This window comes from Ambystoma mexicanum, chromosome 13, assembly GCF_040938575.1.
Source record: "Ambystoma mexicanum isolate Mex_15411 chromosome 13, UKY_AmexF1_1, whole genome shotgun sequence".
NCBI lineage: Eukaryota > Metazoa > Chordata > Amphibia > Caudata > Ambystomatidae > Ambystoma > Ambystoma mexicanum.
The window spans coordinates 518,685,099-518,712,082 of NC_090938.1; the positions used below are offsets into that span (position 1 = coordinate 518,685,099).

At 45.1% G+C, this 26,984-nt stretch overlaps 1 protein-coding gene across 3 annotated transcripts in view; it reads right to left on the reverse strand.

Moving 5' to 3' along the window:
* The window catches only part of BRCA1 (BRCA1 DNA repair associated), a 560,494-nt gene that overhangs the window by 26,413 nt on the left and 507,097 nt on the right, over positions 1-26,984 (reverse strand). For all 3 annotated transcript variants that reach the window (XM_069634200.1, XM_069634199.1, XM_069634201.1), the window contains exon 21: positions 22,260-22,333. In XM_069634200.1, the coding sequence (XP_069490301.1) occupies positions 22,260-22,333 (74 nt within the window). The remainder of the gene's footprint in view (positions 1-22,259; positions 22,334-26,984) is intronic.

The window sequence follows — 26,984 nt, forward strand, 5'->3', positions numbered from 1 at the left end:
CAAATCCTGATTCAACATCACTCATGATTCTCATTCCCACTGCTTTCTTGGCTGTCTTCTTGCACTGTGTAATTATTATCCTGAATACAGAAACCAAACATCACCATCACCAAAATTGCTCCAAGAATCTTTAAAATATTTGCCATCCACTGTGGAACCCATGATAAGATAGATACAAACCAACTGTTGTCTGCAATATCCTCGGTCTCGTCTTTGATCTTGTTATGCAAGTTCATCAGCAACGTTATGACCTCTGTCAAGGTCCCATTCTCGTCATTGTGAGAAGGTATGAATGTGCAACATAATGAACCAATTTTGGCGCAAACTCCTCCTTCCATCACAGTGATCATATATAGAAACATATCTGTTCTGGAGGGTCATTAGTCGTATGGCCTTCAATTCTTCCTTGATAGCATTGAATCCTTTTATGGTAGTGTGGATTGTCTGCAGAAGCTCCAATCTTGTTATCTGCAGCCATTTAGCATTGGCCATCTTCTGGATCCCAGGCATAAAGATATTTGTGAAGATTGAAGCAGTTTTGCTGAACAGCCTATGCTCATATGGGATAGCCTCATATGCATCTAATTATTCTGCTGACAAGTAATTCTCTTTCTTGGTTCGACTGAGAAGTTCAAGCGATCTTCTCAAATGGGCATCTGCTTTTGGAAATTCTCCAATGTTCAGGTCACTCTGAGGAATCACCAACGTTGGAACATGGATAAGTACTAAGGAACACGTTCCTCCCCAATCCTTGGGCAGCTTCTTGTAGGCTCTGGACCCACAAGCCCAATATCAATCCATTAGGACGGCTGTCCCTGCTCCCATTCTGGAGACATCAGCTGTGGTCTTGCAACCTATGTTATCTCCCATATGCTTCTTTCCTTCCTTCTCAGCGTCCCATTTGCCAGTGGAATCACAACCATTGGACCAGATTCATCTTTTACCCATGTCAGCAGCTTGGCATGTGTGGCACATGACTTCAAACACCCATCATTTGCACCTCTCGCATGTATTCTAGCTTCAATAGATAGGCTGCACAGGACAGCAATCCTTCAAATCCTTGCTTGGTCTTCACTTGTCCATAGACCAGCAGCTGCGATCGTTCCCAGCATCCAGGCATCCAATCTATTTCCGGTATATCAGAACAGTCCATTCTCTTCATTTCTTCTATGACCAATTCATCCGGCCCTGCCCTAGCATACGTGAGCATCTTGCTCCTTTTCCATCTGTGTAGTCTTGATATAATCATCCTGGAATGGAAATGACCATTCCAATCTCCATCACAGAGTGGTCCAATTTCCTTGGAACTGTCCTCGAGTCATGCATGCTGTGAGGTGAATAAGACATCTGGCATCGTGTTCTGGAACTTCTCTGGAATGAAAGTTCGGGCAGCATTCATGGCATGAGGTATGAGAGTGCAAACGTAACTACTCTTTTGACGTCCTTTCCCCTACACTTCATGTGTTGATACCACATGTTGTGATGCAAGTGTGCTGCATTATCCAAGTATGTATTTATCCCCTCATTTTCCGCCGCTTCTCCGTCTCCCTAACAGAATGGTTGCAGCCCATCGAAACAACTCTAAAGCAGCTTTACTACGGGCAGACAACACAAGGGGTTTTGGCTCATCAGTAATGGTCAAATCAACAATAGTTCCTGGAGTGGGGAGGATGAAAGAGACATCTGCATTATTTGGACCAATGAAATGGAGAGTGTGAACCAGGAGAATCAGAAAGACAAAGATGGATATTGGTATTCTGGTGTATAATATATGCATGCTCAATTTCTATCTTTCGTGGCATTTTGAGATTGGTTGGGTTTGTTCATTCCCTAAAATCGTATTTACCTCATCTTTTCTTATTTCCCCTGTAATCAATTAAGGAAAGAAAACACACTTTTACTCCTGCAGCTGTAATACATGTTCAATAATTGCGATTAGCAATCTTCTAATCACTGGCCCATTTTTAGGATCCTGTAAAAAAGTGCGAATATCAACATCTCTTCTGACAAGAGCAGGATAAGTTTGAAGGATAAACACAAAAGCAGCAAGCACAAGACGATGCACATCCCCGTCGGTTAGAGCCATAGAGCAAACCAAATAGATATTCAGCGCGGAACGAGTCGGGGTATTGCTCTTGTTTCCAATCTTTGAACTCAAAATCAAGATCAGTCATATTCATGATACATCAATATATTTCTAATGTTTATTTTCAAAATTCCTGTGACGCTCGGCAACGATTTGCACACCTATTATATCTATAAAGAGTGTCCAAAGTGAGTCACAGTCTGAATCCAAATTTGCTTTTATCAGCTAGTAGCTTTATCGTCCTGATCAAGTCTGCACACGCTGAAATTCTTCTGGTCTTACTTCTGGATCAGCAACGGTGGGTGGTACAGTCTCGCCTCTGTACGGTTTAGTGTCACTTAAATGAAGCCAAGCTCGTCTGTCTTGAACTTTTACTGCTGATGGGGTTAGGTTCTCAAAGATAATGGCCATGGAAAAGTGGCTTGTGCCACTTACGGGTGAAATTTCTCTAACACAGCTTCACCAATAAACAGTTTAGGTGTTGATAATAGTTCAGTTGATCCGTTTGCTGAATGGTTTTCATCTGTGTTCCGAGATAGACCCCCTTGGCGCTTGAGATGATCTGCAATGAGAGAGATGCTAGGGGTCATACATGTCAAATATTGATTTAATTCATTTCCTAACATTTTTGCTGTGCTCTGGGCATCACTGCTGCTCCTCGATGGAGGTGTAAGAGGCATTCTCATTCGCCTCCCTGTTACTAGTTCGTGGGGGGTGAGGTGGTGGTTCGAACCAGGCTGATTCCATAGGGCATATAAAGCTAAGGGCAGGCAATATAGCCGTCCCTATTTCAGTGTCAGTTTTATCTTGGCTATCCTTTCCTTACGGAGGCCATTGAGTCTCTCATATATTCGGTTTGCTTGTGGGTGATAAGCAGACGAAAACGTATGCTTAATTTTCAATAAAAGCCCTACCTGTTCAAATACTTCATTGACAAAATATGGCCCATTATCAGATCTCAGCACTTCACACACGCCCCATCTTGGATAGACTGCACTAAAATCTTTGCTGCACAAATGGCATCAGGGTGTGCACATGGACCTGCCTCGATCCACCTGGAGAAGGGACACACCACTATCAGATACCTGTATCCACTACACACCTGCAGCATATCAACATAGTCAATATGGCGCCAGGCTCATAAGATGGATTAAACTGCATGGAACTACTTACTCAGTCTAGTGAGGCTGAGCCTTTGTGCTTACCCAGGGTATGGCTGAGGGACTAATTACGCCCGTCCAGAAATCCATCCATCGGTACCTGAAGAAGAAAGACAATAGAACCAAAGTCAGTACAGCAGCAACGGCCTTACCTGCAGCATTCTATCCATCGGTTGCTCCTTCAGCCGTTGGGAAGGTATCCGCTCAGGCATCTAATACTCACCCGGGGTCAGCATTTTTCCGGAACACCTCAGAGCGGTTCTTCCATTCTTCATTCCGGAGCCGCGCTGCTTCTGCAAAGAAGGAAAAGAAACCGCAGGTTAGTCGCGCACGGAAGGGAAAACAGTTATTCAGACATTCAGCGCCACACTCTTTGCGCTACTACTCACCTGAAGGAAATCTGCTCAGCATCTTAGGAAGAGTTGATCCTCCATTCAAAAATCTGCTCGAGACCGCACCTGAAAGAAAAGACAAAACAGATCAAAAAAGGACTTGGGGGAATAAAGACTTCAAGCATCTATTTCAAGCAACCATTGGCATAGAGATTTACCTGTTTGGCAACCGCTCAACGGATCAGTGAAGTAACTAGATCCAGGGAAAGACTGTTAATTGCGCCCCTGCTAGAGATTGCAGGACGGAGGGCCTACCTTACAAAACTCTAAGGTGAGATCAAAGAGGAGTAGGGCATCAGGTAGTTGAGGAGATTGGTCCAATCCAGCCCCACTCAGTAGTTAATATCTTATTCCGATCTTGCAGACAAACGCCTCGTGGGGTGATGACAAGGGAGAAGTCGCAGCAAGCATCATCTGCGCAGTGCCACACCAGTGCAGACATTTGTGCAGCCACGTGCTATGCCCCTGTGGAGACCAGGTGAGCGTGACAGACATTCAATGCAGATTACTACAAAAAAATGCAACGTGCTCCAACAAATTTGGAAGGAACCAGTCTTCCGCAATCATTGCAGCAAGAGTTTCCCCAGTTACATGCGCGGGGTAATGCAGCTGTTCAAGCACGACCTTTAATAATGCTACTGGCATCACCGGCTTTCCATTGCTGCCCTGTCACCATAATGCTTTTGTGGGGGATAAGGAACACCCCCTTTGCTGTCATAATTCCTGCTCTTCCTGTGGTGCACTTCCTCTCCATTAATTGGGTCATCAGTAATTTATTAAACCCTTCTTGCATCACCATATGACCGTCTCTTTGATATTTGGTGTATCAAAACTTGAAATGTCTGGAGAATATACAACACTCTTGGCTTATACGTCTGAGGCTTTGTTATCGCAAGAAATAAAGTCTGTTCACTTAGAGTAAGCTGCGCACTTAACGACCGCTATGGCTACTGGGAGTTGCAGTGCTTTAATAAGCCTGTGCAATAAAGATGCGTGCTGCAATGGAGTGCCGGCCGCACAGAGGTAGCCCTTTTCCAACGCACTAGCCCTGAATGTGCAGTTGACGTCACATAGGCGCAGTCACTGTACACAGTCACTTCCTGCCCTTAGTCTTTTCTCAAGCACGGCAATGAGTGCTACCAACTCTGCTGCTTCCGCCGAAAAGTGAGACTGCAGTACTTGCTACCACTTCAAATTCCCTATTCAGTTTATGCCTTATTACAGTGGAGCCAGAATGCCTTTCTCCACTAGTCTGATCAGTTTTCGAAGAACCATCCATAAAGAGAATTTACCGTGCTAGCAAGGCATTTTCTTTTACACAAGGAATATCATAAAATTCAAAATAATTTGCACAATCATGCACATGGTCACCCTCCGTCACTGGCTCAGCTATAAACTTGTCAGGAATCACAATTTTACAATGGAATATTTTGATCGCTGGGTTCGAAATCATGACTTAATAGGCTGAGGCTCTCTGAGATGTCAATGTAGCTATGGGTTTCTCGAAAATGAAAAACGGAGCATGCTCTACGAAGAGTCCTAGAGCAGCCCATAGCAATACTTGCAGACTACTCAAATGCGAACACAGCTGCTGCTAATGACTGTTTGCAAGGAAAGTGCCCTTTCATAACTGAGTCTAAAATTCCACTGTAATATGCTAAAGGTTTATACCCAAATGTGGTCCTTTGTGTAAGCACTGCAGTCATGACTGTCCCATTCGTATGCAAGAATAAATGAAATTCCTCAGCATAATTAGGAATTCCTAAAACAGGAGCTGTACAAATAGCTTTTTTCAACTCCTCAAATCCTTCCTCCATTTCTTCAGTCCATTCTATTGTAACTTTATCCACCTGTGGCTTTTTCAAAGCCTGCAAAGGGGGGCTTGTATATGAACTGTAAGCAAACACCAAGGGGTTCTAACATAATTACATAGTCGCAAAAACTATTGCATCTGTTTTACTGTGTGCAGTTCTGCGGTTTTCATAATTGCCTCTGCCCTTTCAGGTGTCACCTTTCCCTCATATGAAATCAACTGTCCTATGTATAACACCTCTTCTTGGCAACCTTATATCCCTTGTCTGCTAGGATAGTCATCAGCTGAATTGAGTCTTGTCTGCACTCATCATGCATTTTTCAAAATTGATCACTGTGAAATATCAAGCTTCCACTGGGATACTGGACAGTATTGTCGCTGGGTTAGGAATTTAAGGAAACTCTGCATCTACAATCTGGTTAATAGGTCTCATATCTTGTATACATTTCCACGACCCTCCATTCCATTCTTTGATAGGATACACCACTGTGTTACACGATGATTCTGATGGTACCAGAATGCCTTGTTTCATTAGTGCTGAAATGGTCTTGAATATACCCTCATCGGCCTCTCGAGACATGGGGTACTGTAGTGCTCGAGGTAAAAATCACCCCGGGCTTCAACTTTATTTTGACTTTTCCCCTCCTCTTTAACAGACCTACATCATAAGGGCCCGTGGTCCAAAGGATTCTTTAAAAAAGGCTGGACGCTGTCGTATTATTGCCATTTGCTGTGGAACGTCCCATTTCTCTATTTTTATCCAGTATGTGATGCTCATAAAAGAACACTACTTCATAGTCTGTTGGGTCATCTCTAAACATGTCATCGTCAGTAATGTCAGTCAACCTGTACCCTTCTTCGAGAGCCATCACTGTCCTCTATGGTCTACCCTCATCATCCGTTCCTTTTAGCATTGCCATTTCCCTTCGTACTATGGCTGCTTCTAGCTCTATAGGGATAGTCTGTGCCCCCCTCTTCATCCATAGGTATCAGTGGTCTAAACAAGAATTCATCACATATTCTCACAGTCTTCCCCGGTGCACAACCCATAAAGAAAAACCTCTGGCTCAACTGGAACCCCTTGCAGAGCCGCTTGTCCTGTGAATGTCAGTATAAACTCACCCACATTTATGTAGTGTATTCCAGGAGTAGAACACACGATTCCTTCATCAGTAAATAAATACAATCGGCATGTTAAGTTTTGTCAACAAATCTCTTCCCAAAATGTTAACTGGTGTCTGTCATGAATACAACAATGGAACAGACATGTTATACTCTCCTATAGAGACAGGTAATTCATCAGTAAAAGGAACTCGCCTTGTAATTCTAGAGAACCCTTGAGCATTCATGGCAATTCCCGACATCTACTAAAAAAGAAAAAGATTTGCCTCCTATTGTCACATAGACCCTTGGTTCCCTCCTGGGGGTCTGGTGTCACAGATAGTACTGAACCAATCGAGTCACCCTATGAGCTGTCCTATTGTGAGTACATACATACCTGCATACCTTTGAAGGGATTCCCTCCCACCACAGTGGCACCTCCTATTCTAGTTGTCAATAATGGTCCTGTGTTTGCATATTGCTGTGTGTGCATGGGGGTGTGTTGTCATTGCCCTTGCAGTGGGTTAATTTGCACTTGCTTTGATTGTGGTGTCTGTTGTATTTGCGGCGCTTTCGTCTGATACACTGTGAGATCTTGGGCAAACCCTTCCTTAGTTTGTGTACTATATGGTGGAGGAGAAGCTATCCCCCCCTCTTGTGAACTTGATGTGGCCCCTAGGGGACCCTTGCGTATGGAAACAAGGCACATTCACCACACACAAACTGATACGCCAGACACGAGGTTGTATTCCCAAAAGCTAGGGTTTATTGCAAAGCAAATGATCTCAGTTGGCCAACTGGGTCTCGCACCCCGCAACGTGTGTCTCCAGACCCCGAGGGACGCGAGAGAGCGAGGATTTTACAACAGTTACATATATACAAAAAGAGCATTTTACAATCAGCAGTGACATATTCAAGTCAACAAGTTTATTCGGATTGAAAAAAAATCCATCAAACACAAAGCAAAACATCACACAAAAAGCATTTACAATCAATAGACCATATACTCGAACAGTACAGCAAAGAGTCTCTTAGGGAAAGGAAAGGGTGAAACAAAGGCCCCCCATCACCCTCTGGATAGCTCCCCCTGCCTGTGCTTGATCCCCAAAAAACCTGTCCGGTCACGGCCCAGGGGAGTGAGGTTTGCCCCAGACAGGGGGTAGGACCTCCTGACTGGCCTCATGGGCGATATAAAGCCTAAATAAGAGTGTGGGCTGATTAGAATTCCGCTCCCTGGTGTCCCTCCCGTTCCCCCCCATTGACCCAGGACCCTGCTCGCCAGTCTCAAAAGACCAATTCCACTATGTCCTTCGGGCTCTTGCCCACACTGGCCAATCTCCGACAGCCTACCAAGGATTCCCTGGACACAAAGGGACATCCCCTCACGGAACGTAACCAGTGTACACTTTTGTTTACAAGAGATTCCCTGGACTCCAACATGTTCTTTTCCATTTTTGGTACACTGTGAAGATACACTGTAGCTCGACCATTCTGGTCATGAACAGGAAGCTGAGATGGGCCGACTCTGTGCCGTGGACCAAGGACAAACTTACCCTCATGATTAGGGCTTTTTAGGACTACTAGACTTGGGGCAAATTCCACCACCCCACCAAGCTCACTGCGCTTGGTGCCGCCAGCCCTGGGATCTTTTCCAATGTCTGAATGTACAAACTCAGACAACAGGCTGGGGCAAAAAGATGTTGGAGCTATAGTCTCGGGACACAGGGGGGTTTGGTCCTTAGGGTGTACCAGAGGGAAGTCAGAGAGACCCTTACAAACAGTCGGAATGGGAAAGGGCTCCCCCTCCCTTTGCTCCCTCCCCTTAATGGCTATTAGAGTTGTAAGCAAATTTCTAATGGCAGCCAACTCAGCCAAAACTTGGTTGCACTTACACCCCCCGAGTGACAGAACCACCTCGGTTGGGGGGTTAATAACCGGCCCTACAGCCGGGGAGGTTTCACATTTTGGTTGCATGGACACCCTAAGTGGAGATAGGTAGAGAGAGGGGCTGGCCAACGGGCACACTGTGGGCATAGGTACACTCCCGAAGCTTCTGTTATCCAGGGAGAGATTGCACACAGGGTCGTCATCAATAAATGTACTGCCCCCCGCAATTGGGCTAGCCAGAGCGGAGCTAGAAAGTGACTTTCCCGGGCTGGCATGAATGATAGAACATGGTGACGGGGTGGAAGCCACGATGTTGCAAGCAGGAGTGGAGCTTACTGAGGGATAGCTGCTGGCTAGTACTCTGATTCCTGCAGTGTCTCCCTCATTGGACTCAGGCATCTCTGATCCGGGGCCAAGATTACCGGAGACGGATAACACCTTGGGGGGACTGAGGCTCAAGGTGGGGACAAGGGGAGAGAGCACATCTGCAGTAGATGGACGGGACATCGGGCCTGGATGTCTTCCTCCGTTGGGGCCTATGATAGCCTGGTCCTCCTGAGGCTTAGAGGTACAGTCCCCTCCTACGCAAGGATCAGACATACTGCCATGGTTAGTAGGTATTGGACCTTCCCTGGTCCCTTGTCCGACGGCTATACTGTCCCCCAGTGACAGCCGACAGCCCCCATCCTTCATCACTAGTGGGGGTTCGGGGGAACATGGGAGGGGCTCACCCCCATGAATTAGGACAGAGTTTTGCACATCCGGGATTGGAGCTTTGGCTGGCGCCCCCTTTTGACCCTGGGAGCAAAACCTCTTCACAGCCAGGACCTTTCGCTTGGGTTTGGGACCACTCGTTTGGCGGGTGAGAAGAACCTCTGAACAAAATGAGGGGAGGGGGAAGGGTGAGAGAGCTGGTAATGGAGGGAGGGGTTTCCTTGGTGGTCCCTGAGCTTTCAAAGTTCTCAGGGACTTGAGGAGTGACATTGCGAGTTTAGTAGGTCCACCCCAGTGTTTCTACCCTCTTGTCCAAGACACACAGGCAAACAGCTCCTCGTACAGTCCCTCGCCTGCACTTACTTCACCCTCTTCTCCCAGATGTATCCAGGCCGAGCCTCCCTCTTCACCGCAAAAACACTGTGTCCGTGTACCGCCTCAGAGTCAAAGGGACAAAGTCCAGAAGATGCACCTCCACGGGTCCGCCAACACCCGCGCCCTTGTCCCCGCGGGCTTCACCCTGGCGGGCCGAGAGTCCTGGGGGAAGTAGTGGAGGGGGCGTGGCTAGCACGCAAGTATGGGAGCCCTCCTGGGCCAAACTGCCCCTCCGCGGGACGCCACACCCGCGCCCTTGTCCCCGCGGGCTTCACCCTGGCGGGCCGAGAGTCCTGGGGGAAGTAGTGGAGGGGGCGTGGCTAGCACGCAAGTATGGGAGCCCTCCTGGGCCAAACTGCCCCTCCGCGGGACGCCAACACCCACGCCCTTGTCCCCGCGGGCTTCACCCTGGCGGGCCGAGAGTCCTGGGGGAAGTAGTGGAGGGGGCGTGGCTAGCACGCAAGTATGGGAGCCCTCCTGGGCCAAACTGCCCCTCCGCGGGACGCCAACACCCGCGCCCTTGTCCCCAACTGGGTCTCGCACCCCGCAACGTGTGTCTCCAGACCCCGAGGGACGCAAGAGAGCGAGGATTTTACAACAGTTACATATATACAAAAAGAGCATTTTTACAATCAGCGGTGACATATTCAATATGGCCCATAATGTATTTCCTTTGAATTGGGTTCGACGATTGACAATTGTGACGAGTGCGACACCTTTAAACATTCATTTAGCAACAGTTTGCAATTTTGTGAGACTGCAGACACAATTCTTTGTTTTAGAGAACGCATTGCTCCTGTTCTTGCAAGCAAGCTGCGAGCAGGGGAGAGACACATTCCAGGCCTCGCTATCTCCTAGTTTCTATTTGTGAATTAGGGGTCAACTCGCTCTCCAGGGCTCGGGGACGGGGGGGCCGCAAAGTAGAGAATAATTCAAGCCATTAATTGTTTGTTTCTACCATTTCTACCGCATGAGCGAGACCTGTGTAATGATTAAATGCCTTGTTGCTTACTTCCAAGGCTTTGTGAGAGAGGAGACCGGGCATTGCTGTCTGGGTCGCCTGCGTTATGTTTCAACAAGTATCTTGCGGCCTTGCTCTATGCATGAACAATAATGTAATAGTGCAGAATAAGCTTTCAGCAAAGCAGTTTCAACAGAAGTCAAGGAGTGAAAGTTAAACCAAATGGTGGTTTCAGTCACATCAAAATGGACGCACTTTAATCAAGCTTATGGATCTCTATTTCTAATACCAAACACATGAGGCGGTTGGTCTTCGGCCAACAAAATACATTGCCTCCATTATTGAGGGGTGTCTACTTTTTCTGGACTGACAAACTGTCCATTCTGTACATTCCCTTGGCTCACACATATGCGTGCAATGTGTCCTGTCATCCCACAAGTCGAACATACGGGAGGAGACGGCCTGACTAGTCCCCCTTGGTTGAATACTCCTTGCACAGCCCGATTCTCATTTGCACATTTTGAAACCCACCTCGATTGTCTTGAAATCCACCTCTTGCTCTATATCCCATACCTCTGTCTCATGACATGAACCCATTCCCTCCTTGGTCCATCGGGCGCCGATTATTTGCCTGCGATGCACCCACTGTTTTGTGCATCCCCACTCCTCCTCCGCTTGTCAATGCCGCCACTTGTATGGTGTATTTTGACAATTTCTTCCAAACTAATTTGGCTTCCTCAGTTTTCCTAGCCTCATCTTTCTTCTTGTTTTTCTCCTGCAATAGCCGACAGTGATGCACTATTGTCAACTGTATCCCAGCTTCCATTTTGGCTTACATTCCCACCAGTTTCTTCATTTGTCTCTGTACTGGCTCGGGCAACCCTCGACATAAAATGTGGTAAAATAATGCCACTGTTTTTTTCCACGACTCCGTGTCAAGTTGCCACCACTCATGAATATCCTGAATATAAGCAATAGGGTCTCCATTTACCTTCATTTTACGTGTCATAATTGCACCCATATCTGATAGGTCGGCATGTGAGGCCTCTGCACGTCTGCTCTACAAATATTAAACGGCGATCCATCATGTGCAGTGTTTTGTCCGGTTACACTTGCATATCCTGTTCTCCACCATATGTCATCAGCTCTCTCTCTCCAATGATAGCTGCCAAGAGACCCTTTATGTCCCCTATGGGCAACGTTTTTCCTCCGGTCGTCTTTGCTAACTCAAATATAAATTTCCCAGTGCCCGATGTCAAACTCGGGAGCTTGCACCTTAAGTTATCCTTGTCCATCTGCGGCCATGGTATTGCTCCCCCTTTTTCCAGTAAGGGAAACTGTGTAACCCTAACTTGCAGTCGGCTCCCATTGTCTGCTTATACATGGCGGGGACGATAATTCCTGACAATCTCCTCGCTGGTAATCTTAACCGGCTCACATATGGTGGTGATTCTCCCTTCTCACTATACGATCGTCCTCAGGGACGTTCTGGATATAGTATGGGATCTGGCACCCTGTCCTTCGGTTGTTCCAGATCCGACCATCTTACTTCCTTATCTGTCTGCAAGCTGCCTTGAGGGGTGCATGCGCTCCCCCCCGACGCCACGGAAAGATTCTTTCTTCGTCTGACATGTCTTGTCCCCAAGAAGTACGACTACTCTCCCCTTCACCCTGGTCTAGGTTCAGTCTACTTCAGAACAAGGCTCTATGCTCTCGACGAAACTGATTTTCTTCTTCGTTTCGTAGTTTAAATGCTGGGGACGCATCCCCTTTCCCTCCATTTTCATAGCTGCCACTTCCCTTTAATTCCTGATAGGCCTCATCAATCCCATCTCCGATGCTTCCTAGGTCAAAGTTTTCCTCTTCTAATGCTACTCTAGATTCCCCTGGCATTACTTCCTTCATCGGAAGAAACTCTTGTATTCTGTCCCATTGTATTTCTGGACTCTGCCCTACTGGCTCCCTTCGAACAAGGATAGATTAAGAATCCCGCTGTCTCCTTTTTCGTTCTAATACTTCATCTAGTGCCCTTCGTTTTGTCACCCACCTTTCGATTCTCTCCTCCTATTGTCTCATCTCTTCTCTCCTCACTTCTGCTCTTTCATCCCCCTCTCTTCGTCCCTGTATTCTTTTGTCCCTACATTTCTGCGCTTCCTCTTCTCTTCCTTTCCCTTCTATTCTTATCTTCCATCGCTCTATCATCATATTTCCTTTGCTCTTCTGCCCCCGTTTCTTTTGTTGCTCCTCCTGATACATCTGTTCTCACCGCTCTCTTTTGTATTTGTCTTCCTTCAATCTTTTTTCACGTTCGCTGTCTTTTCTTTCCTGTTCATCTTTGTCTTCCCTTTGCCTTACTTCCTCAATGCTTTTCTTATCTAGCTTGAGTAATAATCAGCTTTATTTTTTCTCCTTTCCATCTCTTAATCTCTCTTTCTATTTCTGTTGGCACATTCGATCGCTCACTCTTCTCTTTATCTTGTATGATTCTAAAGATCTCTTTTCCCTTACTCTCCTCTGGACTATCGTCACTGCTTTACGCAGGCGGTTCGTATATCAGATTACTATACCCTGCCGCCGCTGTCAGTTCCTTTAATGGATACAACCCTACATTTTCCATATCAACGCCTTTCACGTCAGGCGAGCTAAGGGGAGCCAAATGCTCGACACCTTACTCCTTATGCTGGCTAAGCATCCACTCCTAGGGTGGGTGGATCTTCCGCTCTTCCTGGTACATTTTACAAGGCTGTAAAATAGCTAATCTTTTCTCTAATTTCTTCCCCTTGAATGCAACGTGCAAGTATGTGGTCATGTGTTGCAATACCGCTTTTGACAGTGATCCCCCTTTGAGGCCATGGAATTAACATCCTATCTGCTGTGCCTTGCACCCATTCCGCACTATACTGTTTGAGCTTGGGCATGTGCTTTGGCAATGTCTTACATAAATGCATATCTCCCATTGTGACTTAATACTTAGTAGATTTTATAAAACCGATTTCACCGTTTTTCAATACTTTTAAAACAAATATGAGCGCACTCCAACAATCGCCGCTCAAACCTCTACCCTTTTCAATTATCTGTCTGAAGATTGGTAGCAATCTCTCCACTAAGTTATCTACTTCTAGCTTCTCAACAATAATTTCAGCTTCTACTGCCTCCTCAATATTTCTACTTAAACAAGACAGACTAGTCGACTTTACACATATACTAAAAATATCCATTGATCACAATGTTTTCTTTTTGAGTCTAATCAATTACATCCGTTAGAGTTTAAATCGTCTCCTTATGCAAACCCGTTTACACGTGGCCTAAAGACTCCGACTGGAGCATGAGACGCCTTTCTGAAAATTCCCTTGAGCCAGGACTCGTTCGGTGCCATTTCTATCCCTTCACACAATATTTCCTGTTACTTTAAAATTACCACAATCCAGTCCCCTTAATTTGCCATTCCCCTCAATCTACTCACGATTCGGTTGTTTGACTCAAGGCCCTCGGTATTGTCATCTCCTACAACCGACCACTTTCGCCTTCCGTCCACAAAGCGCCTGTGGAAACTAGGTAGGGATTTCATCAAAGAGGGACCCTTCCCATGTCTCGATTTTCTTGCAAGATTTCTATTCAGCCGCTCTCCACAGGAAACCCTGCAATCTTCCAGCTAAATGGTGGAAGATGCCCGACTGTACGAAAATCTGGAGTTAACAGGTTAATGGGCAGAACCATCCAACATAGCTACCTCGTGAACTTAAAGTCCTAAATCAGTAACATGTCATGCAAAGGGTTGGATGCAGAGTAACTCTTACACCAAATAATCAGACTGACTCAGGAAGTTAGCAAAGTCCAATTTGACTGTTTAAAAACAATTGTCCAAAACAGGGAGTTACAACGGACATAGACGGAAGTTCGCGTGAGCTCAATACATTTTTTCATAAAAACACACTTATACAAAAATATTGTTATAAGTGAAGTCACTCTACGTGGCAAATGAGAAAACCCTACAAGGGATTTTGGTTGGCTCAATGGGAACATCTAGGTATGCTTTCTATACGGGGTCGGGTTGTGATAGGACATCTACTGTCAGGTGGACAACTTAAGCCTGCAAGTCCTCCTCAACACTTATTGAGTACACAGAATACTATTGGCTCTTACACTAGAAGGCCCTTAATTATATGGCCCTCTACAATTGGTTGGCATGCCTGTGCCATGTCTGGAACATTTGGCTCCTTAGCATCACGTAAGCTCATACCCAGTTGCCGGAAGGTGGACAAGACTTTGCGTTCCCACCCAATTAGCCTACCATCTCTCATTGCCCATGCCTTCTACCATGAAGACTTGCCTTTGAACTTTATCTTGCAATGTATTCTCATCTCTGGGAATATAAGGGAGTACAGGCACATGCTTATCACAGTTCTGGTCTGCCTGCCCAACTCCTATTTCCATCCTTCGTCCAAGTGACGGGAGACCGCAATTCGGCCCATTTTGCAGCAATTCATAGTCTTGAATTAATAAACTTGGCACTCAGTGTTCTTCCTTTGCACCTTCAAGGTTGATTCAGCGTCTCACAGTTTCTGTGCTTCATGGATAACCGGCCTTGGCTTGCTCCAGTTTTAATATCAGGCCAAACAGCTTCACCCTTCAAGTCCATGATCTCCAGCTAATTCTTTGCTGCGACACAGCTCTCCATCCTTTCTCCGTGGGTTTGAACTTACCAAATTTGTGACACTGATGTTCAGACACTATATAATGGCGGCTTCGCCTGCAGTCTATTCACTACGTATAGCTAGCTTCTATAATCACCTAGTCTACTTGCATTGCAGCGGCTGTACATTCATTGAACGGCTTGCATTTTCTACAGTGCGTGTCTCTCTCACACACACACACACACACGCAATATTTATTTTCTTCATAAAAACGTTCACTATTCCTTATTTCGTCATTAGTTTCTATAAGGTCCATACATCAGCTTATCTTCTTAGTGCGTCACTCACTTCTTGCGATATCACCAGCTCCTCCTTTTTTTGTTTTCATATTCCTTTGGGGACCTTTTCCAAGAGATTTCATCTCTTCAGGCATACATACATTATGGTTTTCTTAATAGATACCTTTTCCCAAACACTTGTTACGGTATGGTCAAAACTACAGATGTCAAGCATAGTGGATTTTCAAGTTTGCAACATACAAGCAGTGGAGGGGCGGGACTTCCTGTAGAGGCATTTGGTTACTTCTCTACACAAGGGAAAGGCCTTGTACATTTACTTCTAAGGGGGTCTCCCCTCCCATTGCAGCGATGTGTGCACTCTAAAGCATCCCTACGCTTCTAATCACACGCTGCAGATGCCACAGCCAAAACATCTACTTGCTGTTGTCTCCTCCCAGTCAGCCCAAGTTACTTTCCCTCCTCTTCCCCTTCATAAGCAACCACTCTCGCTATCAAAACCAGCCCCTATTTCAACACCACCCCTCCTCGGGCCTTCACCTTACACAAGAAGAAATCGCAAAACACAACCAATAAGCTAAAATAACCTCTACTGTATCTGAGCCCACTAATTATGCGAGGCTCCTATTTATCTCTTTTTCCTCCGTTACACAATATAAGTGGTACCACCTTCTCCCCTCACTAAGGGAGGCTCCCTACACTCCCGTTTTCCTTTCCGTAATGTCCTCCTAAAAAAATCAATAATAATGAAATGCAAAAACTCTCACCTACACCATAAAAACAACCTTGTCTTCCATTCACTCGCACACCGCATTCTTCCCCATATACCACTCCCCTACTTGTTATCACTTTTAAGGGTATACTCACATGTGCGTGTTCACCAAAACTCCGCCGTCACGGGTTCCAACAACGTCCTGCATCTACCCAGAGCCGCAACCCACTTGAAATACAGGACTTCTGTGAAAACGGCTCATGTACACCTCTGGGAATGACACAGCTGGGGAGTGGTCGCTGCAGGTGGGATAAGCAGCCTGGAAGCCTCGGTCAGTGATGGGGTCGCTGGGATCAAGTCGAGGTGTGGCGGTTTATTACGTGGTCACAGTCAACCCAGGGAATTCCTTTCCCACCGATCAAGGTGGCTCACAACAAAGCACTCTTATTTTGTTGGTTTAGTTTGGTAAGGCCTCCAACCCATCTAGCACCCAATCCCAACAAATACCTGGTGCCACAATGGTCTAGGAACCAGGCCTGCGTATAGTAAGAATATAGATTTATTCAAACCAAATTTGACAAACAGAATAACATCAGTCAACAATGCTGTGGCAACACAAGAACAGAAAACGGAGATAATACTGAGATTTGCAGTCAAAATGTCCTGCAGCTTTCTTTTCAAATCACCTGCCAATACAGAAAAATAACAATTTAAAACAGTGATTGCTGATTTGGTTAGAATATTTTTCTCCCAGCAACCCCCACCCTCCAAACCTCAATTAGACTTGGCCCCTCTGAATTGACGGAGAGTGGGAACACAATGGGAAAATCTCGTTTAGGGGTTCTGGTAAAAAATGCACTCTTTGAAAAGGGATTCAATGGGAAAATATTGTTTTTGCTACACCGAAAAAGGACAGGCAGAGCTTTGTGGTTAGGGTCAGAGTACAATGGGAACAAAGGGGCAATTTTGTTTTTCCTACAACACATGCAAAGGAAATACAAGGCTTCACACTTTTTATTTAAGGGGATCAATGGGGAATTGTGTTTTGCACCCTGCACACTCATGTGGAAACAGGGTTTTTGGATCAATTCGTTTGGCAAATCTTAATGTCTATAACGACTCAAAACACACTGGGAACAGCTTGCTAGTTTTGAATGCTAACAAAACACATCCCGTGATTTCTATAGGGGAATTTACTTTATTTAAATATGCTAAGGATCTACACAGACAAACAAGATATTTTACTATGGGGAAATACTAGAATACCAGAGAAAATGCAGGGCCTACACAATCTATGGCTTTGGGATGGTTTTACTTACAGGAGAGGCCTTGTATTGGGAATAAGCGAACAGCAGGGCACCCCTGGAACAGCAAGGGTGTCAGCCAAGGATAGTCCCCTCTGGCTCCTCCAAAGGGTCCCAGTCAACTGCTATGTCTCCTGGTCCCTGTCTCCAATACAAGATTTGGGGCCTCTCTACTTGAGTGTTTCTCGCAAGAGTTCAGCAGCAGGTTACCTCCTGGAATAAGTGGAAAAAGCCTAGTTCTAATGCAAACGGGTTTACTTATAGGGCAAATGACATCACCAACTGGTTATGATTCCTGCGGAAAGGGATTGGTTGGTTTTCTATAACCACCTCCCACCTCTGTGCCAATAGGACAAGGAGATGTGAGTTAGGAAAGCTGTGGGAGGAGAAAGCTTTTTCATCCAAAACTGATATGTGGGCTCGGCCTGTTTAAACTCAGAAAATCCAAAATGGCAAGTACCCTAATTTTTCAAATCTTTACATGTATGGATATATTTTTAAGAACTCCATTTTAAGGCCAATCAGATGATACTAATCTGAAGTCGGCATGCGCTTGCTATGCAGAGATGTTTTTTCTTCATTTACTCAGTAGCCGTATCAGTGAAAAATATGCCACTTCATAGTTCCCATGTTAATTTTGTCCTTCACCCTCACTCGTCTCGGGAGGATAACTCGGGGGCAACGTGCTCGCCTTGGAAGCAAGACACGGAGCACCACAGGTTCAATCCCTGGGTCCGCGCTTAGAATTCTCCGGGTATTAAACGCGTTATAAATAACCTATCATATCACACCAACTTTCAAATCTCTCGGAATCAAGGGAAGGCCCAAATCAAATTTTCCTTAAAAACCTCTTATGTTTATCACACAAAATTCGTTTTGGCATGGTTCAAAAGGGGCTTAATGTCACCTTTAATAAAAGTCTGAAATGACCATTGTGGCATATACGCTGCCCTTTTTATGCAATAATATATATTTTTCTATTAACTAAACTCCAGACTCACCTTTATTCTCCAAGTTTCATTTCCCCTTAAGCATGTGACCAGCCAGAGGCTGACTCATGCTTATTTCCGATCCCTTCTTGGCCTTGTAATAGCGCTGGCTGAGTTTAATGTACAATTTGGGAGGAGTTCCGACCTCAAGGTCACTTCTGCTGAAAGAACAGGCAAGGCTTTATCCATTTCCACTGTGGTTTAAATCTAGGCAGTGTATTGCTTTATATTTTTTTAAACAATGGACCCGATTTATGGTTGACAACCAGACCTCCCTCCCCAGGACCAGCAGAGGAAAGGTCTTGGAGGTTAAGTTTTATTTTCAGGAGAATTGCCCAGCTGCATGTACAATTCTGCAAGAAATGGCTTTTAAACTCACAATGTATTTTCCACGACATACACACCCATGTGTAATGTACTTCTTTAATCTCACAGTTGCAAAAGACAGGAGTATCACTTCTGAATTGTCCAAATGTATAGGGCAGTTATTTGAGAAAACCATGTTCACCTTGAAACCAAGTGACCACTTCTATTAACATACTGTCATTTGGATGAGGAGCAAAAATGACGTTTTTTATTTTATACTTGCAATAAGCTTGGTTTCACTTGAGATTGCTGGAGCACTATCTGGTATTACATTAAAGCTAATGTACACAGCTATCTTTCTCATTAAGCAAAAAGTGTAGCTTTCCATGGATTTAGTAAAACAGCATTGTCAGCCACATGTATGTATTTATTTTCCTTGCTGACATGCACTGCGCATATCTTTGCCCTTTTGATCTTCCATGCAAACGTTTCCTTCATTTGAGATTTAGGCCTGTCTTTAGTTCAATAGGCCTCATGTCCAACATCACCATTTCTGGGCTGGCTTTAGACTTAAATGGGACTTTACAAATCACTCTGCCCTCTTTATTTCTGGCATTTAGGGGCGATATTTCACACCTCACGGGTCACCAAATGAAGGCACGCCCCTGCATGCTCACACCAGAAAAAATACAGCCGCTAAAGATAAAAAGGCTAGAGAAAAAGGCCCAGGACAACGCTTGCGAGGATGACAAGTATTTATTTCTACAAAATAGAAGTGAATCAGAAAGAACTCTGCCGCAGCCGAATGTTCTGAGTTCCATAGGCATGTGCAGCACGTTATAAGCACAATCATCAATAATGGCGTAATTACATATAGTACAATTCTACATGTATAGGGACTGATCATATGGGAATATTTCTGATCTTTGTGATCGATCGAGGGGTGTAAAAGTTTTATGGTCGTGGTCTGGGTTTGGATGGTGCAGTGGCATGCAGGGGGTCTTGGGATGAAAGCACTGCGAGGCTGTATTTTTTATGTGGGCATCGTTAGGGGAAAGGGAGGCCTCGCTATCTATTCCGTGGGATGGTACTTCCAAGACGCGCTCTGCGCCCTTCTCATGACCTTGCAGGGCGCATTCTTCCCAGGGCATGGGGGCTTGTAACTATTTGGACAATGGAGGATTTTATTGATTTCTGAAACCTGGCCAGGGTAGGGTGGTGTTCGTGCTCATGCAAGGGATCTAATACTAACACCCACAATGCTGTTCGTTGCGCCAGGGCCTAAATTCTAAGATGGCTGCCGTTCGCTGAGATGGCATTCACCCCTGCATCTACCATATAGCTTGCAATGCATGCCATAAGGTGATTGTGCACCCTTGTCTATCTGCACCCCCCGCCCCTCCTCCTGGATGTGCTCTCAGCGTTTATTTCTCATTCAGTATCGCCAATGGGGGTTTGGAAGACCCCCTCTCCTTCCCAACACTATATATAAAAAAAAATGTTTTAATTGTTATTTGGTTATTTTTCAAACCTTTGACAAAAGATTAAAAGTGAATATAAAAGAAGCATTTATCATATAAAGTCAATACAACAGCATACAATTATTTCATTAATATACAATCATCAATACATACATTTTAAAATGTGTAATAAAAAATACAAAGGTGACTCAAAATTAATTCAAGCTTCAATGAGACAAAAAAAAAAACCACAACTGCTAACAAAGTTGATGTAGTCCGACCTGCTAAACACAAATGCCAAAAATGGTATCTCATCAGTTTTCAGGAATGTCATAGTTCGTTATATTTCTCGGTTTCCATTCAACTCTGGACAAAGTATAATCAGATGTTCTAGGGTTTCAACACAGAGTATGATTGCCAAAACGTCAAAGAGTGGACAGTTGAGAACGATCGTCAAAGAGTGTCAATAGTTCTTGCGTTGGAAACAAAATCCATCTAAAACGGCTGAACGAGCCCCTAACCGATGGATGGGGATCCATTGATAGAAAAGGGGCCATGATTTTGACGACCTTGTTATCAAATTGTAGGTGAGACGAGGATTGATAAGAATGTAAAGCATCCGGTTTAAAAGCCCAATCCTGTTTATATAAACGACATTTTACTCTTTCAGGATTTTCAAGTAGCTCGACAAACGGTAGGTCCAGACCCAAGAGAATGGAAGCGCAGGCCTTGGTAAAGTAAGAAAAAAATTGATCCTTGGCATTAGCCATGATCGTCTTCAAGATGTGCATCTTTTATGTCCAAGAATCGGTAACAACATGTCCTGCATAGCAGAATCTCAATACAAGACATTTTACAACTTTGATTTGTGCAATTAGTGTTATCTTGTAGCCAAATGGCTGGCCTCCCGGTCCCGTGCGACCTAGGATCAAATTCCTGCCTTGGCACCAAGAAGGGGGGTAGGATTTTTTTTTTTCAGTGCTCAAAAATACACAGGGGTGACAAAACCACCTGCGGGGTTCCTCGATTTATGTCCTGCAATCAATTATCAAATGCTATGGTGCGATTTACATGCAAACAATTTTGGGGCACAATTCATAAAGGGGACTCAGGGGGACCAACTAGAGGGTACTCTGACTAGAAATAGGTGCCTGGATTTTGCTTTAAACAGGCAAGTAGAATAATGCAGATGGACAAAAAGGTGGCGCACATTTGAATGAAAAAGGCAGTCATTGAGGACATTTTGCTGTGTGAGCGATTACATGCAAAATGATTGATGGGATGTCACTACTACTACAGTGGGGCATAACTGGTACCAATCACCTGCTGGGTCACGGTTAGTAAAATCTGTTGGGGCAAACCTATACAATTTGCCGACTCTTGGGGCTGTAATATCTGGGAGGGGTTGAGAGAATGCGATTAGTCAGGATGATTGAATGCCTCCAGGAAATCGCCCTCAGTCCTGGGCGTACATTTAAGTAATGCATTGGAGGAGTTGCAAAGACTTGGCTGGCTTTCACCAAGTTAATGGGACCTCTAGAAAGCATCCGATACCAAGGATGGGTTAAAAAAGCAAACACCACAACAAGAAAAATAGGATCTGGGTATCATGCAATCTACTTGTTCAACAATTAAGCAGGTGCATAGTTCATGAGCTAGGAACATACCTCCGACATGGGGCCACCCTGCATTTCCAACTATCAATCCCAAAAGGGGCTACTCAGCCTATCATTCTTCGAAGGTTGATAAACAGAGGACCGTTACATTGGGTAATAAGTGGAAGCGGTCCCGCATGAAACGCTACATAAAAACCTGTATTATCAGGACATGGATTTATTAAACAAACAAATCTGCTACAGTTTCGCAACGTTCCATACTTTGTAAGAGGATTGTATATTTCATGTAAAATGCAATCTTTCGTAGTTGGGAGGGCTTGTTGCCACACAATTTAAGTATCATGAAGATGTGGCCATTACTAAAAGCATTGCACAATTAAAGAAGGTGTGAAAAACAAAGCAAGAAACATTTCGATTGGACTGGGGTGCTTCGAATTAACCAGTGCAACTTACCTGGTCGTGTGTGAACAGATGAGGTTGTTTCACCACGGATCCCCCACAGAGTGTCACCATCTGCTCCAAATGCTCTAAGGAAACGTATAACAGACTGCATCACCAAAAGGGAACCATCATACCGTCAGCCAACATGCTCTCTAAACAGCACAATACCCAGTCCTGCATCGCCTCTGCCAGCCCCATGTAATAGTGACATTTTGGCAAAGTCTGCAATTCTAACCGACTGCATGGGATCCCAGAGCTTACTTCAAACTTGCCACTGGCCCCCACTCGCATAGTTTAATTTAGCGCAGCACATTAACCATCAACACTGCAACTGCCACATTGCCCCTGATTTTGCAATGTTGACGTAACAAAAAAGGAAGAACCTCCAACTGTATGGGATCCGTAAGCACACTCTGTCCAAGTCTGCACCAATTGCCTTTTGGTTAGCCCAATTTACTATTCACTGGGCCTTGGCATGTTCCCCATCCCCCTCCAAACACACAATTTTTTGCTACTCGCACAGTTCACCACACCAACTCCACATACAGCAGCAGACTACGAGGTAGAGCCAATTGCTCATGACATCTGTCTCTGCTTTAACATTTTGTAAATTAACTGATGGCTTTGCATGCAATGCCAGACTGTGGCCTACCGAAATACCAGTTTTGTGTAGCAACTCGCGCTCATCCACAGTTACGAGACCATAGGCAGTTTCATACGCATAACTGCTATGGCATAACATTACTGTGCCCCTCTTTTACTCAAGCCAGAAGTGGCAGGTTCAGTAACTCTTTGCTGCCCCCAGTTTCCATCTCACATAGCCATGGCCAGTTGCCTCCTTGAACACAGACAACTGTGCAATGGTGCCTCTACATGTACAGACGCCCAAGCAGCTTAGGATCAGAATATGCAGCCTAGGTCTGGATGCCCGACACACTCTGGGGAGGGTGGCCTCAAGCTTTAACGCCCTTCTCTGCCCAGTCTACATATTTGTATTTTGTTTGTATAGCGCTCCAAGCCCAAGGGCATCTGGGCGCATTCCTTCAGCAAAGTTACATATATTTACATAATTTACAGTTGTCATTTAGCGAGAAAATTAAAAGGATTACACATATTTAAATAAATTACAATTGTCATATGGGCATTAACATTTGAGCAGGTACTACAATATTGCAAAAGTATTTACAGTGATGCATAGGTATTTATGGTGGTACACAGGGTGCAGGTATATACATTACAGAGTTCAGCGATGGAGAATTATTATAGGTTAGGGATTGACACAGGGTATAAGGTATAATGTTAGTTGCGAGTGTGATAACTACCGGTCTTTCGCTGCGAGACAAGTTTTGGCTTTGCTTCTGAAGGCATGAAAGGAGGGTTCAGTTCTGAGTGAGATGGGTAGGGAATTCCAAAGCTTTGCGGCTAGTACAGGGAAGCTGCTCCCTCCAGCCTTCTGAAGCTTGAACCTTGGTATCGTAATGCAATGAGATTGTGCTGCTCTATGGGGTCGGTTAGAGGTGTTACGCACGAATAGCCAGGACAAGTAGCTAGGTGCACAGTTAGTCATTTATGCGTGAGTGATAAAGATTTGAGGACAATTCTTTGATTCACGGGTAGCCAGTGAAGGTTGCGTCTAGTATCAGAGATGTGGAGATTTCTTGGAATATTCAGTGCTGCTCTAATGGCATTGTTTTGGATGACTTGTAATTTCTTGGTGTTTCGTTGGCAGGTCCCTAAATACAGTGCGTTACAGTAGTCAAGTTTCAACATAATCAGTGTTCTAGCTAATGTGGTGCAATTGGCGGCAGTTAGGAAAGGGTGGCAGGCTGCAATGAGTTTGCAGGTGTAGGCCGCTGATGAGGTTATAGCTGCGGTTTGTCTCGTTAGTGACAGGGTGGAGTCAAGGTAAATGCTAAGAGTTTTGGTGTTCTTGGATATCTTAATGATGTTACCATCAATAGTGAAGGAGTCAAAGTCAGGATCTAGCTTATTCAGTCTGAGTTGTGTGCCAAGGAGGAGTAGCTCTGCTATCGTCGTTTAGACAGAGCCCATGTTGTGCCATCCAAGCCTGAATGACACCATAAATTGCTTTGAGTGCCTTAGAGTCTACTTTGTGTGTCTCCCGTGATGGGAATGAGAATATGGGCGTCATCTGCATAGTTTGGGTAGAGTACACCCAAATGGTCGAGGATATCGATGAGGGGCTTCGTAAACACGTTGTAACGTGTTGGGGATACACATGAACCCTGGGGGACTCCAAACAAAACTGGAGCTGGTTCTGCTGATGCTATGGGGGAGAAGTCCCTCATGGATCTGTTCTCAAGGAAGGATCTGATCCAGGTGGTAGCTTTGACAGAGAAGTGAGTTGCAGAGGTCAGATGGTTGCATAGTATGCAGTGATTGACCAAGTCGAGGAGGAGGGCCAGCTTAACATTATCTTTTAAAGCTTCGATTTGGGTTTTAAGATTGATTAAGGCTGTCTCAGGTCTGTGTCTTGGTTTAAAACCTGATGCCAAGGAGGTTATTAGATACTAAGTGATCCTGGATCTGCAGGTAAACTGCTCTATCCAGGATTTTTAGCAGAATAGTGATGTGCCTATAGTTGGTGGGGATGCTTGGGTCTAATGAAGGCTTCTTGAGTAAAGGTAGAACCCAGGCGCCTTTAAGGTTATCGGGTACTATGCCTGTGTTAAATGAGGCATTTATTAATGCCTCATTTAACACAGGTCGTGATGAATGGAGTTAGTTATTTGGTTGCCTCCTTGATGATGGGGGCTCGACGGGCATCTCCCTGACAATTAGATGGTTTGAGTTTAAGGATTATGTTTTCTACATTTTTGGTGGAGATTGGTCAGAAGTTGAATGGCTTGTTTACAAGTAGGGGGGAAGTAAATGAGCTAGCTGAAGGGCTTTGGTGTAAGTCGGATGATAAATTGCTTTTTTTGGATTCAATTTTATTTTGGAGCATGCTGATTTTGTCTAGAAGTGCTTTTTGGATGTTGGAGCACCAGGTAATATCTTTGGTACAGAAGTCAGGGGGTGCTGTTGGTGATTTTAGTTCTTTCAGTATCTTAAAAAGAGTTCTTTCGTACTCGATTTAGCTTGGGTAATTCTAGTGTTATAGGTGTCTTTTTTGGCTTGGAGGATTGCCTCTTTGTAGCTGAGAGATGCTAGAGTGAAGTTATTCTTATTAGGTGCAGAAGGTAGGTTCTTCCAGAGGGCCGCTGCATTTCTTTTTTCCTTGCGTAGAGCCCTAAGGGTCAGAGTAAACCAGGAGTTGAGATGTGCTCGTGGTTTGGGTTTTCATAATTTAAGTGGGGCGATGGTGTTGATAGCTTTGAGGATAGTTTGGTTATAGATATCAACTAGCGCTGTGGGGTCGGTATGTGACTCAGCGGCAATGTTTAGTATAGGTAGAATCAGTGGAGGCAATTTCTCACTGGTTATGTCCCTTTTATTTCTGGTGTACATGGACGGGTGATATTCTGCTTGGCAAGACAGCCGTCGGATTTAATGGTGAATGTGAGCATGTGGTGGTCTGCCCAGGTACACAGGGTGTTGGAAGGGATGTTTATACTGCAGTTGAGGTCTGCAATCCAATCGAGTGTTCTGCCTTTGGAGTGGGTAGGTTCTTGGATACGCTGAATGAAGCCTAGTTCCGTTAGGGCATTGGCAATGTGTAGCGATTTAGGGTCATTGTCATCTTAGAAGAAAGGTTGAGGTCACCTAATAAAATGATTTGTGCACTAGGCTTGGTGTTAGTGGAGAGGGGGGTGGTAATGTATTCTTCGAATGAGGAAGTTGGTCCCGCAGGCCTGTAGATCAAGTGCAAGGTGAATGTTTGAGTAGCAGTGACTGGTAATTTGACAGATAGTGGTTCAGCTGAAAGATCTGGGTCGGTATAGGTCCAAGGCCTAAGGCAGGTTTAGAAATGAAGGCGACACCTACGCCTTTAGATTGGTTGGAGATTCTGTCGCATCTGATGATGGAATAATCTGTGGGGATGGCTAGCGAGAGAGCTGGTCCAGATGCAGCATATAGCCATGTCCCCGTAATGGCTAGGAAATCAAGGTCTTGCTTGGTAATATAGTCTGCAATGTCTAGGGCATTTGCTGGGAGAGACCTAGCGTTGATTAGAGCACCCTTAACGCAGGAGGCATGTGTGGTCTTGGGTGTGGTGGAGCTTTCCTCGGGTGTGATGTCCTGTATGGAAGGTATAATTACAGGAGAGGTGTGCTGGTTTGGAGGTGGTAATGCAGGCATTGGTGATAGCAGTGGGATTCTGTGCTGATGCGGTAGATGGGAATCTAGTGCCTAGTCTGGCATTCCTGTGCTTTAGTGTACAGGGTTGATTAGGTGTAGGTTTGGTGGTGAAATGTTCAAGCCAAAGGGCTGGTGCATTACGGTATTGTGGTCCAAGTGGGAGCGAGTTTGGCTCTGGGATATTGGCATGAGGGCAGGCAGGTAGATGGTGAAATGCTGTGTGCTAGGGGGGCGCTTAGTGCTCATGCTTAGTGATGTGCACATCAATTTCTGCATGCTGTTCATACGTAGGTTAGGCTGGATACATGGAGAAAAGGGGATGCCAAGCACTAATGGCAGGCAGTGTAGTATGAGGAGCAGGTATACACTGTAATAGTGTGTAGATTATGGCAGCTAACTTAGAGGCGATTCAGGCCTGTTATGGAGAGTGGGCATATGCAGTGCGAGCGCGTTAGGCTGTAGTGTCATTAATAA